The 15,048-nt window shown below is 36.2% G+C and overlaps 1 protein-coding gene across 5 annotated transcripts in view; it reads right to left on the reverse strand.

The window, feature by feature from the left end:
- Positions 1-7,631: 7,631 nt before the first annotated feature.
- Positions 7,632-15,048, reverse strand: part of CDC27 (cell division cycle 27) — a 60,550-nt gene continuing 53,133 nt past the window's right edge. Inside the window, exons 17-19 of one of the 5 annotated variants that reach the window (XM_007456735.1) lie at positions 12,568-12,642; positions 11,595-11,751; positions 7,632-10,395 (exon numbers count right to left, since the gene is read on the reverse strand). In XM_007456735.1, the coding sequence (XP_007456797.1) occupies positions 10,313-10,395; positions 11,595-11,751; positions 12,568-12,642 (315 nt within the window). In that variant the 3' untranslated portion in view covers positions 7,632-10,312. The remainder of the gene's footprint in view (positions 10,396-11,594; positions 11,752-12,567; positions 12,643-15,048) is intronic. The other 4 variants (XM_007456734.1, XM_007456737.1, XM_007456736.1 and 1 more) reach the window with 4 other exon arrangements.

Consider the following 15,048-nt stretch of genomic DNA (forward strand, 5'->3'; position numbering starts at 1 on the left):
AAAAAAAAAAAAAAAAAAAAAAAAAAAAAAGGAATACAATGGACTACTACGCAGCCATAAAAAAGAATGAAATAATGCCATTTGCAGCAACATGGACGCAACTAGAGATTCTCATACTAAGTAAAGTAAGTCAGAAAGAGAAAGACAACTACCACATGATATCACTTCTATGTGGAATCTAAAATATGTCACAAGTGAACCTATCTATGAAACAGAAAGAGACTCACAGACATAGAGAACAGGCTTGTGGTTACCAAGGGTGAGGGATGGACCCGGAGTTTGGGGTTAGTAGATGCAAACTATTACATGTAGAATGGATAAACAACAAGGCCCTACTGTATAGCACAGGGAACTACATTCAATATCCTGGGATAAACCATAATGAAAAAGAATATAAGAAAGAATGTATATATGTGTATAACTGAGTCACTTTGCTGTGCAGCAGAAATTAACACATTGTAAATCAACTATACTTCAATAAAAAATAAATTTAAAAAGTAAAAATGCATTTTTTAAAAAGGAAAACATACCTATCTTAGGAGGGTTTATACCACATATGCAGGATAGTTGGAATCTAAAAAATCTAGCAATGTCATTTACCACAGTTACAGAGTAAAGAACAGAGACTACATGGTCAAAAAAACTTACTTGGAAATAATTTCAAACTTTCAAGAGTTGCAAAACTAAAAATAATACAGAGAATACTCTATGCAGATTCACCTCTTGTTATTATTTACCTTATTTGCTCTCCTCTCTCTCTTTATATGTATATATGTGTATATATATATATATATATGTATACAAATATGTACATACACATATATATGCATGTGTCTTTATATTTAATTATATATCTATGTATAGAATTATATATGTGAAACTTTTTCTGAAACTTTCATGGGTAAATTATAAATATCATGGTCCTTTACCACTTAAATACTTCAGTGGTTATTTCCTAAAAATAGGAATATTCTCTTATATAACAACAGCACATACATTTAAAGTTCATAAATTTATAATACTTTAATCTACCATCCATATTCCAAATTAGTCAGCTGACTTAGTGATGTTCTTTATAGCCTTTTTTGCTCTCCAAGACAGGATCCAGTCTACAGTCAGGTATTCAGTTGTCATGTCTTCAACCTCCTTTAATTGGGAATATTTCCACAGACAATTTTTATGACACTAACATTCTTGAAGAGTGTATTCCCCAACTCCAATGCTTTGTATTCTTTTTAACATAAAATATTCTTTACTTTGTATTTGTTCAATGCTTCCTTTTTTTAAACTTAAGTTATGCATTCTCGGCTGGAATACTGTATAGCTGAGGTTGCGTCTCTTCCAGGATATCCCATCTGGAGGCACACAATAATAGTCTGTCTTTCATTAGTGATGTAATTTTGGCTATCCAGTAGAGGTGTTGTCTAATTTCTCTAATACTAATTTTTTCTCCTTTGCAATTAATAAGATGTATATGGGGAGACAATTTAAAACCATGCAAATATAGTACTTCTCATCCAAATCTCCCCCTAGATTTAGCATTCATTGATGATTGCTGCTTGATTCAATCTTTACTGTATAATGGTTACAGAATGAGTCCAGCATTGCCTCTGCATCTACAACCTTCGGCCATGGGCCTGACATTGCGAACCCAGTGGGTCCAGAAGGCAGAACCTGGAGCCAAAGGGGATTATTCTCAAGCCTTAAGGTCTAATGAAATTTGCCCCATTAGGTTTTGGACTTACCTTTCTTTTTTCCTGTTTCTCCCCTTTTTTTTTTTTTTTTTTTTTTTTTTGGGTTTTTTTTTTTTGCGGTACGCGGGCCTCTCACTGCTGTGGCCTCTCCCACTGCGGAGCACAGGCTCCGGACGCGCAGGCTCAGCGGCCATGGCTCACGAGCCCAGCCGCTCGGCGGCATGTGGGATCTTCTCGAACCGGGGCACGAACCCGCGTCCCCTGCACCAGCAGACAGACTCCCCACCACTGTGCCACCAGGGAAACCCTGTTTCTCCCTTTTGGAATGAGAATGTCTGTCCTATGCCTGTCTCAATAACGTATCTTGGAAACACATAACTTGTTTGGTTTCACAGGTTCACAGATGGAGAGGAATCTGCCTCAAGATGAATTGTACCTCGGGACTTCCCTGGAGGTCCAGTGGTTGAGATTTTGCCTTCCAATGCAGAGGGTGCGAGTTCAATCCCTGGTCTGGGAGCTGGGATCTCACATGCCTCGCAGCTAAAAAGCCAAGGCATAGAACAGAAGCAATATTGTGACAAATTCAATAGAGACTTTAAAAATGGCCGACATCGGAACTTCCCTGAGGGCGCAGTGGTTGAGAGTCCGCCGCTGATGCAGGGAATACGGGTTCGTGCCCCGGTCCGGGAGGATCCCACATGCCGCGGAGCAGCTGGGCCCGTGAGCCATGGCCGCTGTGCTCTGCAGCGGGAGAGGCCACAGCAGTGAGAGGCCCGTGTACCGCAAAAAAAAAAAAAAAAAAAAAAAAAAAACTGTTTGCTCAAAAAAAAAAAAAAAAAAAGATGAATTGTACCTCAGGCAGGTCTCACCCATATCTGATTTAGATGATATTTGGATGAGACTTTGGAGTTGATGCCAGAACCAGTTAAGACTTTGGGGCTGCTGGGATGGAATAAATGTATTTTGCAGGTGAGAAGGACATGAATTTTGAGGGGAAAGAGGGAGAATCCAGTGGACTGAATGTTTATGTCCTCTCAAAATTCATGTGTTGAAATACTAACCCCCAATGTGATGGTATTAAGAGGTGGGGCCTTAGGAAGTGATTAGGGCATGAGGGCAGAACCCTCATGAATGGAATTAGTTCACTTATAGAAGAGACCCTAAAGAGGTCCCTTTCCTCTTCTGCCATGTGAGGACACAGCTAGAAGACCACCATTTATGAACCAGGAAGTGGGCCTCCATCAGACACCGAATCTGCTAGCACCTTGATCTTGGACTCCACAGCCTCCAGAACTGTGAGAATGTTGTTTAAGCCACCCAGTCTGATATTTTTGTTACAGCAGACTGTATGCCCTACCTTTCCTCCTTTCTTTGCTCTTTATTAATTATTGTTATGGGCTCATAAATTCCTATTTTTCTCCAATAACATTACTGTACTTGATTTTGGGAGGATCAAATGTATCGTTTGGCCAGTCAAGTTGGCTCCTGTGTCCTTGTGACATGCCTCCAACTCCAACCGAGTATTGTCAAGTTTTGAGTTTTTGCCCATCTGTTCGGTGAGAAATTGCATCTCTATATAGTATTTTTTTCTTTTTTAACATTTATTTATTTTGGCTACGCCAGATCTTCGTTGTGTGGCATGCGGGCTTCTTCGTTGTGGCATGCAAACTCTTAGTTGCTGCAAGCATGCAGGATCTAGTTCCCTAACCGGGGACTGAACCCAGGCCCCCTGCATTGGGAGCACGGAGTCTTACTCACTGGACCACCAGGGAAGTCTCTGTATCTCTATGTAGTTTTAATTTGCATGTATCTTACTGAGTGAATTTGAACTTTTCATGTTTAAGGGGCATTTTGTTATATCTTTTCGTGAATTGTGTTGTTCGTGTCTTTCCCTCTCTCAAGATTAAAAAAATTTTTTTTTACACATTAGGGGAATTATCCCTTTATCTGTGACATAAGGGCAAATATTTCTTCCCAGTTTGTCATTTGTCTTTTTTTTGGTCATGCAAAATGTTTTTAACGTAGTCAAATTTATCAATGCTTTTTGTTTTTTTTTTTTTCAATTTAAGGTGACATTTCACTTCCTCATATGCTTTTAAAAGGATATTTTTCTTTAGCTTTGCAGTTGTTTTGGGGAGAGTCTTTTTTATCAGCAGAAAGCCTTTAATTTACGTTTGCTGGCTTTTTGCAATAGTTTTGTGTGGACGGGGATTGCTTTGATCTGTTCCCAATCATTTCATGGGCAGGATTCCTAGTTTGAGAGCTCTTTTTTGCAGTTTCAGGATCTTGCTGGTAGGGGTGGGAAGAATGATGTGCTTTCTCTTTTCTGCCAGTCTTTTATTTCCCCTTTTTCCTTTCAATGCTTTTCATATCATATTCTCCATACAAGCATAGAAACACTGCTTGTATGAGGCTGCCACTCCTCATCCCAGACATTTTTAAACCTTTTCCTGAAGTGAGGGCTATAATCTACCAAGTCCCAACCTGTGTTCGGTATTTTACGTTTCTTTCATTTTTTACCCTGAAGATTCTGGGCTTCCTGTAATAAGTCTTCTACTCCATTCAGCTCTGTCCATGGAGAGACTTAGCCTTTTTCCTCACTTTCTGTGACCACAGGCTAATGGTGATAGCAGGATCCCTACTGGAAAATTTCCCCTCTACTTACAGGTAATTTGAAGTTATAGTATTCTCTTAATAATGAAGGCATGAAACATGTACAGTTTTGTTCTAATTGATTTTATGGTTGTTTTGGGAGAGGGACAGATATGTAATCAGGTTAAGTGCCATTGTTTTCCAGCCCTAGGAGTCTCAATATGCTTTTTTCTTATCAGACATACATTTCAGCACCCAGTCACGACGTAAACCATTGAAAACTAGCGATGGAAAGGAGGTATCAAATCTTAATTATCAATGGTTAAAAATGGTAGTTGAAGTGAGAGTTGTGTTGGAATTGGCAATGAGGTTAACAAAGGCAACATATTGCACATTAGTGGTTTTAGATTATATCGAGTTGAAAGTTTGAGAAAATTAAGATGCATTTTCTTTCAGACTCGGAATAAAACAATCAGTGCTTGATATTATGGCTGCTACTGCTCCATATAATATTGGTGATCCCAGCCATAGCAATTAAAAAGAAAAAAGAAACGAGGTATTTTACATAAGGATTAAAAAGGAATTAATGTCAGGAATTCCCTGCTCAAATAGAAACCCTACAAATTCTTAGAATCAGAAAGTTCACTAAGTTTTTAGGATCAACTGACAAAAAGCGTTACCCTCTCTACAGCAGTGTGGTAGGTGCTCTTGGCTGCTAAGCCAACAGCCATTCCCCCTTCTTTGCTAACAAAATCTCTGGGTCCAAACACAGATCACAATGCATCTAAACCAGTCATGGCAAACCCAGTCCCTTTTACCAGATTCTAAAATTTACCACGTATCCCTTGCAGCTAAGGATGATTATTTGACCCAGTCCTGGCCAAAAATATGTAAGCAAATGTGTGCCAAGCTGTTCCTGCGAAAGATCTTCCTCTTTTTGCAAATGCTTTGGTTTCTCTAAGACTTAAGTTTCCTCTTGTATAAAACAGGTAATACATGCCTTACCTTATAAGGCTGTAAAGATGAAATGAGATTATTCTTATATCAAAGTGATCCATAAATTCTAAATAAAAAGAAGATAAATGCTAGTATTTTTCAAGATATGCAAATGATTATGGGCACAGATTTATAGCATCGACTGGTATAAGGGCTGCAAACTGGCATAAGTTTAAGGAGTGCAGTTATATACAAAGAAATCCCTTTACCCAATCAAGTCTTTTCATTATTAGGAAACTAAGAACTGATGAATTTTTATTCTTGTGTAGCACCTTGCCCAGTGATGTATTAACTCACAAAATATTGAGAAAAATCTAACACCTCAGACTACATGTTATTTGGGGTGATTTGCAGATAGTTATGCCAATATAGCTGTAAGTTCTCGTTCAGGGGTTGCAGGATATAAAATGTCAGATTATATGTATAGTATATAGTATATGTGTATATATGTGTTTCTATTTGTGATGTTTCTATAACATCACCTCCACCCTGATAATACCACTGTATATCTGTACAGTGTTTTAGTTTTACAAAGCATTTCCATGCTTTAACACATATGATCCTCAGTCCTCTGTGGGATAAGAAGGGTAGATCTGATCTTCTTTGTATTGATGAGAAAAAAAGTTTAATTGTTCAGGGTCACACAGCAACTAAGGGGCAAAGTCTACAATTCCTAGATATCAGTCTAGTGCTTTTTAAAAATACATGATTAGAAACCTTAATGCTACTTTGCTCCCACTCTTACTCTTTTTCTTATTCCAACTCCAGTGATGCATTATCCATTTGAATTTTCTTCTCAAATACAGCTTTTAGCCTCAAATTGAAAATTCCATTTTGAGGGTGTTGAATAAAAGGAATGCTTGTGTTAAGGGAAATTGGTAATTTAAAAAAAAGTAAAAATGGAAGGAAAATCAAGGACTTAAAATTTCCTACTTTAAAGCAAATTCTAGTTACTCAAGAAAGGGATACCGCTTTCAGTTTCAGTGTGAAAAGTACAGAGGCAGGATACACATAAAAGCCCCTTCAAAGGACTAAGCATATAATAGATTTAAATCTACAGTTAGTAATAAAGTTTCCTTTGTAAAACCCGAACTTCTGTGATACTCAGTGTCAAAATGCTAGGGAGGACACTTGAGAGTTAACATTAGATATGATCTGAAACTTCCAGAGAAGTCCAAAACTAAGTAAAAGGTTTTGAACATGCACAAATGCCAAAAGTGTCCAGCTCTATCATTTAATAGTTGAGTCTTGGTTTTCTCTTTTGTAAAATGCAGTAGCACCTACCTTATAGGGTTGAGGACTGAAAATACTGTACACAAGGTAAGTAACACGGTACACATGGCAAGATCTCACTAAACATAAGTATTTAGCAAAGTTTGCACTTCTGAACCTTCATGAACCATTAATTAGAGGCTAAACAAACCAAAGAATACTTCCTACCTACACTTCTAGTTATCCCTGCCCTGCTGACAGCAAATGGCCGGTCCTAGGGAAGGTTATGGTCTGAGTCATTCCCTCTCAATTGCTCAGTGCATCTCACTTTATGTCTTTTTCCCTATTGCTACCCTTTCTTCAAGTCTGAACAAAACCCTTCAGCTCTCTACCCTTTTTCCAAGATATCAAACTAGAGTAAAATTTGGTTTCTATATTCTACTTCTTTCAGATCTTGATATTTGAAATTGATTCTAATTAGAACAAAAAAGCTGTGTGTCCCTTTTAAAGGAATTTCAGAAATCACATGATTAAAGAATAATAAGCAGTTGACTTGCAAAATAGCAGCTGCTGGCAAGGGACTTTTGTAGTTTGGGAAAAATATGTTCTAAAAGTTACCATTTTTTGGTCACAATATTTATTTTGACATTCCAAATAATACTAAAAAAATGGTGTGAGTTAAAAAAAAAAAAAATATATATATATATATATTAGAAGAGGGTGTAAGTTAAAAAAAAAAATAGAGAAACATTGCCCTAAACTTCTGTGGAACATAAAACTGTAATCTTTCACTATTTTGCTGTGCCTTACTATAAAAATACAGATGGCACAGCTCTTATATAGCTTTAATGACTTGATTATAAATTTGCTTTCAAAAGTAATTTATTTGGATTTTCCATATCCTTTAATGAATTGCAAATATATTAACAGAAAAGACTTTCCCCCCCAAGACTGTACAATTTCCGAAATAAGTCAGGAAAAGCAAAAAGAAGACACAAAATTACATTGTTTCAATGCAAATAGAACACACACATCACACCCACACTTGCATTTTCCTAGGTTTTCACAAAGAAAACAGGTCACCATATTTCTTGTGAAGACCCATACTATACTCTGGCTAAACAGAGACTTGCAAACTTTTTTCTTCAAAAAAAGCATTTTTAATAGACTAAATACTGGTTATCACTGAGTTTTTGTTTAAGGTACAACAGCAGCATGGTTCAAATGTCACTTGCAGTTCTTGGAAAAAATAAAAATTTTAAAGTAATGAAATACAGAAAAAGTAGGACTACCTTTCATTGAGTACCACTGTTCTCTTGAAAAAATATTTCCAAACTTCTAAAATCCCAGAGTTAAGAACCATTTCCAAGGGGGAGAATATCCAATGCCACAACATAACTTCTGAACAAGAGTGTGTGTGTGTGTGTGTGTGTGTGTGTGTGTGTGTATACACACATGTGAAAAGCTTGAAGAGAAACAAGGACGTCAAAGTACTTAGTATTTCTGATTTCTTTCAAAATAACTTATGAGATTTGAAGCAAACATTTTGCTTGATCAAAATGCATATCTTCTTCTGGTTGTTTAATCTCCATTCCAAGCAAAAAAGAAAGAAAAAAAGAAAAGAGAAAGCCAGAAACAGTAAATAGGTGGGAAATAAGGCTTCAAATACCTAAATGACTTTGAAAGTAGAGGTGTGAGGACAATGCAATCAGGCCAAGCTTAGGCTGATTATCCCTCAGCCAACCATTGCCATGCTGTGCCTTCCACAACTATCCTTTTATCCTTGGTCTCAAAATTAGTACCAGAAAGACTTACTTCTGGCACAGGACATAAATTCCTACTACAAAAAATAACTAATTACACATCAGCAAATTGTTTTCTGAGCATAGCTTTCTCCAAGCTTTGTAACAAAGAGCTCAGTCAAAAGCTTTCTATGAAACTCTATATTTGATACTGTTATACAGCTGGCTTATGATTTGCCAATTAAAAAAATAAAAGAATATAAAATTAAATATTACAGAACTAATGGATAAAAATGGAATATTTGTTAGAATCCTAGTGCTAGCCTTTGGGAATTTTTAATGATACTCGTTTACTCACAACCTTTCCTTTTTCTTATAAATTATTTTTTTTTAGGCAGCACATATATAGATTTAGGTAGAAAATTTTGTTAAATACCTCTCTGGCACCCAATACCTAATCTAAGACTCTGACTTGAATTAGTTTGTAACGGTATCTAAGCCACATTCAAATCAGCAGATTAATAGTAAATGATAGAAAATTACTGAGTCTACAGGCTAAAATTTTTTTCTTATCTTCTGTAATCCACCTTATTTTCACAGCTTGACTAACAAATACAGGTAACCAGTAGATAAGTTTGTCCTTCATCAAATAATCCAAAACAATAACTGTAGGCCTGTCATTCATTAGAAACTATAAATTTGTTATATTCTGACATTGGCACTTAATAAAATGTTAACTCAAGTTTCTCTAAAAATTTCAATACATTACAATAAAGGAGATACACAATTTAAGCCTTTAAATTGGTTACTGTGAAATTCCAATAATTCCCATTTCATTATGCATAATTAGATCTTTAAAATTATGGTCATTCCCCAAAGACATCAACCTATATTATGACAAACTCAAAAGAGAACTCCTCTCCTTTGTAAGAGCAGGGTTTTTTTTTCAGCTAAGAATTTCTAATATCCTAAACCCAATCACTCTCACTAAATGTTCTGGTGACTTACAGTATTGAAAATAATTTGAAGCAGAGAGTTGAAAAGAATGGAAATGACCTCAACTGAAGGTAATCACACATTCTTGCACCCTGCTTAAACACTTAGAAAAGTCAGAGGGATACTGTCTTGACCAAATATAGATTCAAGGTTATGGTAGGATTCTGATTGTATTAAGGCTTTCACTATCATGATCTCTTAAAGTCTTTCCATTTAGTGTTCTCATTTTGATTCTTCTGGTGAACTTAAATGGTTATTAATAGCCTTTTTTCAGTGGGCAACCCTTCTATCATCTCTGAATGTTAAAGGTGATCCCACAGAGCTCAAAGAGAAGAGGCAACATGGTAAGGACCAATTTTAAAGTTTGTAATCCCTAGACAACAATGATCAACACTTTGAAGCAAGATGAATAAATTAAAATTCTTGGTTAGACATTAAAGTATTCTTGCCAAGAGTAATTGTACACTGTATGGAGGGATATTGATTCCTACATATGAGTTCCAATATGCCCATTATATTTGTTTATGGGAGACACTGCAAGTTTAAGGTAATTTACATTCCTTGGCAATCAAGTTACTCTGTTATAGGCAATGTCTTTTATTGTTCCATCTGGCACTTGCTAACACCATTCTTGAAGAACCTAGAAATGAAGATCAGTCACTTTGTTTATCAGGAACAGAACCAAGTAAAAACAAATTTTTGGAAAGACGACCAAGAGATTCTGGTTCATCACCATTTTCCATATCTAACGGTTCCTTCAAGATAAAACAAAACTCTTCCTTCCATGATAGCTTTCCAACAAAGGGAGATTAAAGAAAAAAAAGAAAAGAAAGTTTCCCACCCTACCTACCCCCTAAATTGTCATTCATACTGGTGAAAGAGCCAGTCTTGTTAGCAGCTAAATATTGCACTGCCTTTCATTCTGTGTACAGTCAGGGTCCAATGAAAGGGGCACACTCAGGGTATAAGTGATGGATGATGACACTGCTGGCTCAAGAGTGAAGACTCAGTATATGGAAGGACAAGAAACACGTCAGCACTAGTCACACATCCAGTTGCAAAAGTCTTGATTTCCAGAAGTTAAAATTCATCACTTTCAGCTGCATGAAGTTGTGTGTCATCCGCATCTGTCATGCTGCTCTCCTGGGATTCATCTGTTCCCACTTTAAAAATAAAACAAAAGTCTACAGTAAGATATCTGACAAATATTTTTTGTTGGTTCATGAAAACAAGAAAATTATTATATTCAGAGAGATGAGACCTTAAATAAAAGCCCATAAAAATCCTGATATCCTTCAATAAAATGCAATTCAAGTTCCTTATTTTATAGCATGTCTAAGATTATTTTATTGCATTTAAACTTTAAGAGTTTTAACTACTAAAACTGCCTCTCCCTAATGGATTCCTATTCCTAACCTAAGAATCAGAACTATTCTCTGACATTCCATCCAATTGTTGACTCCACTTTGGGGACAGTCCCTGTTAGTTCACAAAAATATAGAATATATTTCTGGAACAAAGTCATCTTAGTTTATCTCATCAGAGTTCTCTCAATTCTCTTATTAAAAAATATTAATATATTAAGTCTTGGCTCTCACTAATTATTTTATGATATACTCTCAATTAAGCAATAGAGTATATATATTTTTTGCTTTTTAATTAATTGATGTATAGCTGATTTACAATATTATATTAGTTTCAGGTGTACAATATAGTGATTCAGAATAGGGATAGAGTATTCACTGCCTTAAATTATCAATCTAATTCTTTGTTCCTTCCTCTTTTTTTGATCTCTCCATTTAAATATATTCGCCATATATTTAGATTTTAGGTTTGTGAGAGCTACATAGAATTTGAATAGCTACTACAGATCTGTCAGTACTTTAAAAGGTGCACAAATTTATTATTCATTCACTTAGCACTTATAATGTTTTCAACATAGTCACACTTATCATCTTTTCTCCCCCTATCACGTTCCTATGAAGCAGATAAGGCAGGCATTAGTTACGTAGATTGAAGCTTAGGTAAAAATTAGCAATGGATTTGTCAAAAATCACACAGCAAACTACCAGAACTGAAACTAGTTACCTGGCTCCATATGCACGCTGTTATTATACTACCCTGTTCAATTTCCCTAAAATTTCGTTTGGCATGAAGAATCTAACATGGTTAGAGATAAAATAAAAAAGCAGTCCCTAAATCCTTATACAAAAGGTAGCTTTCTGAATACTCAAAAAAATTTTCATGTTTATTCTGTGCCATAAAGAAATATCTGTTTCATCTTACCAACTCTGATGTGGTTTCACTAGCTTTCTAGTTTGAATAACCACATATAAAGCTAATTCACATGGATGATACTCACTGATCTGTTCCTCTTGGGTTATTGGCTCCTCATCATCTGGAAGGTAGCGCTTATCAATTGCCTCTTTAATCTGGTTATTGGCTCCTTTAGGATCTAAATCCATAGCCCAAGAGAAATTCATCAGGGCGAGGTGCGTTTGACCTAACTTCTTGTAAACCTAAAAATAAACAGCAGCACTACATTTTTCATTAAGTTGTAAGCTTCAGCTATAAAATCCTAAACATTTTAAATTTAAATTAGGCTCTTATGTGCTATAAATTCATTCTGATGAGTAGGACATTTTCATCCTATCGAAGAATTCATACCAACTTTTGAGTTCCTTTTAATATATTCAGATATTATTTTCAGAATTCCTTGCCTATATCTCTCAGGTAGTGAGCTTCCAATAAATCTCACTCTGTCTGGAACAATGATAATGGAAAGAAATGGACTATAAGCTGCTTGATTAGCATTCATTTACACTGATTTTAAATGGAGTTACATCAACTCTCAGCACCTGCCCACTGTCCTCAGCTACCTTAACCAACTGGCTTCTGGGGGCCCAGTGTGTAAAATCCTGACTAGTCTGGCCTTGGAAATTTTGTAAGCCATTTTTTCAAACTAAACAACACAGCGGCATTACTTTTCTTCTTTTGGGGGATGTTTGAGTATTTTATTGATAATTGGAAGCTAAGGGCTTTCCTTGAGGTAGCCTCAGTTATGAACTCATTACTGGCCATTGGCTGCAAGTGCTAATACACTTCCAAAACTATAGAAGGATTAGGATTATAGGATGTGTGTTCTTGCTTCTTCATTAGGATATCATCTTCTTAAATGTTAAAACTAAATCCATTCATTATTTCCAGAGCAATTAGTTCAGAGCTCTAGTTGAATTTGCTCAACAGATATTGCACAATAAAATATTATATTTATTCTTCAAAAATTAATATTTGTTATGAAAGTCACAGTTTAGAACCAGGGCCCCAATCTTTACCTTTCCTATTAAGAAGTAAACGAGGGACTCTTTGGGAACAATTTGTTTCAATTCTTCAAGTTCTTGTAAAGCAGACTGAAAAAAGCAAAGAAAAACACAGTAGCAAAATTGTACAGTTTTGACTAAGAAAGTGTTTTTAACTTCCCAAATCATCTTAACTAAAGCTTAGGAGATCTTAATCAATGTACTTCCTTGTTGCATTAATTCTTCTTGTGAAAATAAAATGCAAGGAAAATACTTATGACAACAGGAACTAAGAAGTGAAAGGAATTCACCAAAATTCACTGAAGACACAATTCTTTGTGAAATATGGAGGTGACAACCCTTGCTTTTGTCACCATTTTGTTTAAAATAACTAAACTCCATCACACTGTATATGAAAGTGTTTTAAAAACTAAGTTACAGAACAACTCTGAAGTTCTGTTAATTTACCTTCTCCCTGACACCAGCACTAAGCTTTGAATACCAACCTGCTATTTTAACTAATCATGAAGAGCCTAAAATTTAACCCTCTGAATTGAATTAAAATTATCTAGCAATTTTCTGACCACTGCTAAAGGGTTCAGGAGATTGAAAAGACAGATAGGAAAATTGCATTTGTATTTAAAAGAAAGATATGATGATTAAAAATAAAAACTGGGGCTTCCCTGGTGGCGAAGTGGTTGGGAGTCTGCCTGCCAATGCAGGGGACATGGGTTCGAGCCCTGATCTGGGATGATCCCACATGCCGCGGAGCAACTAAGACCGTGTGCCACAACTGCTGAGCCTGCGCTCTAGAGCCCGTGAGCCGCAGCTGCTGAGCCCACGTGCTGCAACTACTGCAGCCCATGTGCCTGGAGCCCATGCTCCGCTACGAGAAGCCCGCACACCACAACAAAGAGTGGCCCCCGCTCGCCGCAAAGCCCGAGCGCAGCAGCAAAGACCCAACGCAGCCAAAAATAAAAAACAAAAAACCCCAAAAAACTGGCTCCCCAAATGAGATACTGTCAATTTTTCACCTAGTAAGTGGACAAAAATAAAAAGTTTGATGTTACATGAAGTTACCATGAGTGAGGGAAATCAGATATTCTCATCACTGAGGGCAGAATTGTAAATTGATGCAACCTCTGTGTGAGGACAACTTAGCATTATCTATTAAGTTAACAACTGCAGGTAAACATTGATTCAGCAATCCCACTGTTAGGAATCTGGCCTAGTTACGTTAACTAACATAGTATTTTTCTAATCAGAACAATAAAAAATCAGTGAGAAGAGTGACATTGTTTAACATTTTTGCAAATCTCTGGTTAACAGAAGACAGCTGGACTCTCTTATCTGCTTCTGCATTCAATCTGTTACGATATCACATCAAGTAATTTTTGAAACATTCCACTGTACACTGGGGAGAAAATGAAAGTGAAAAAGGCAAATAACATCTAAATATTATTATGAAAATGGTTTTGACCTTGTGGACTTCTTGAAAGGGTTTTTGGGACCACCCCCACCAGAAGTTCCCAGACCATACTTTGAGAATCACTGCTTTAAAGAAATTTTAATCAAGATAACATCCCCCAAAACTTCTATACTTCTACACCACACACAGTTCACACAGTTCAGAATTGATGTGTGTTTTTTCCTATGACTATATGTTACAATTGTTATCAAAATTTCATGTATCTATCATGCCTCCCCCCCGATAATCTACTTGCAAATAGAAAAATAGTGAGAAATAGTGAGAAATAGTGTCTAACACAGCACCAGAGTTCTCATTTTTGCTCTAAAAGACTTAAGACTTACACAACTAGATATCAACACAACACATTAAATAGGGTGGTGTCTAGCAATGTTTTTGCCACAGAGAGACTGAGATGGCCCTCTAACACAACCTGATCTTAATTTTGGAGGCAAGACATTTCAGAAGCAATCAGTAACTGTTCCTTATGCCCTTTTTCTACCTGTATCTAATCCATGCATCAAAGTAGCCAAGCCCCAAGATGGTACTCAAAAAGGACTATAACGATTACAGCCTGGACAGTGGATCAGATCAGAACATGAGCTTCTTGAAGCAAGTATAGGGCTGATTTACATGGCACTCCTGGTAGGTGTGGTGGCATTAAAATGGCTTTAAGAACAATAAATTGAATACAATCCTTCAACAGAAAAACCTGACCACTTATCTAGAGAAGTACAGTGAAGCAAGAAAATGGAAACAAATGCTGAATTACAGTTACGGTGCTTCAAAGAGCAAGTTAAGAGTGTTTATTAGATTTAAAAGAAGTTTTAAAAGGACAGAACAGTAGGATTAGACATCCACTTCATAAAGAAAACCAGAGCAAGACTAGAGAAGAATTACTGAATAAATGACAAAGAATAAATTATACATTTAATCCCTTTATATATCTTTCTTAGTCTTGTAAAAAGTTAAGGGCTTACCACCGAGTTTGTATTTTTCGATTTCAGCAAATTTCAATGTGTACTGGAAGAACAGATTTCTAGGGAAAG

The sequence above is a fragment of the Lipotes vexillifer genome, unplaced genomic scaffold (genome assembly GCF_000442215.2).
Source record: "Lipotes vexillifer unplaced genomic scaffold, Lipotes_vexillifer_v1.1 scaffold299, whole genome shotgun sequence".
Classification (NCBI taxonomy): Eukaryota; Metazoa; Chordata; class Mammalia; order Artiodactyla; family Lipotidae; genus Lipotes; species Lipotes vexillifer.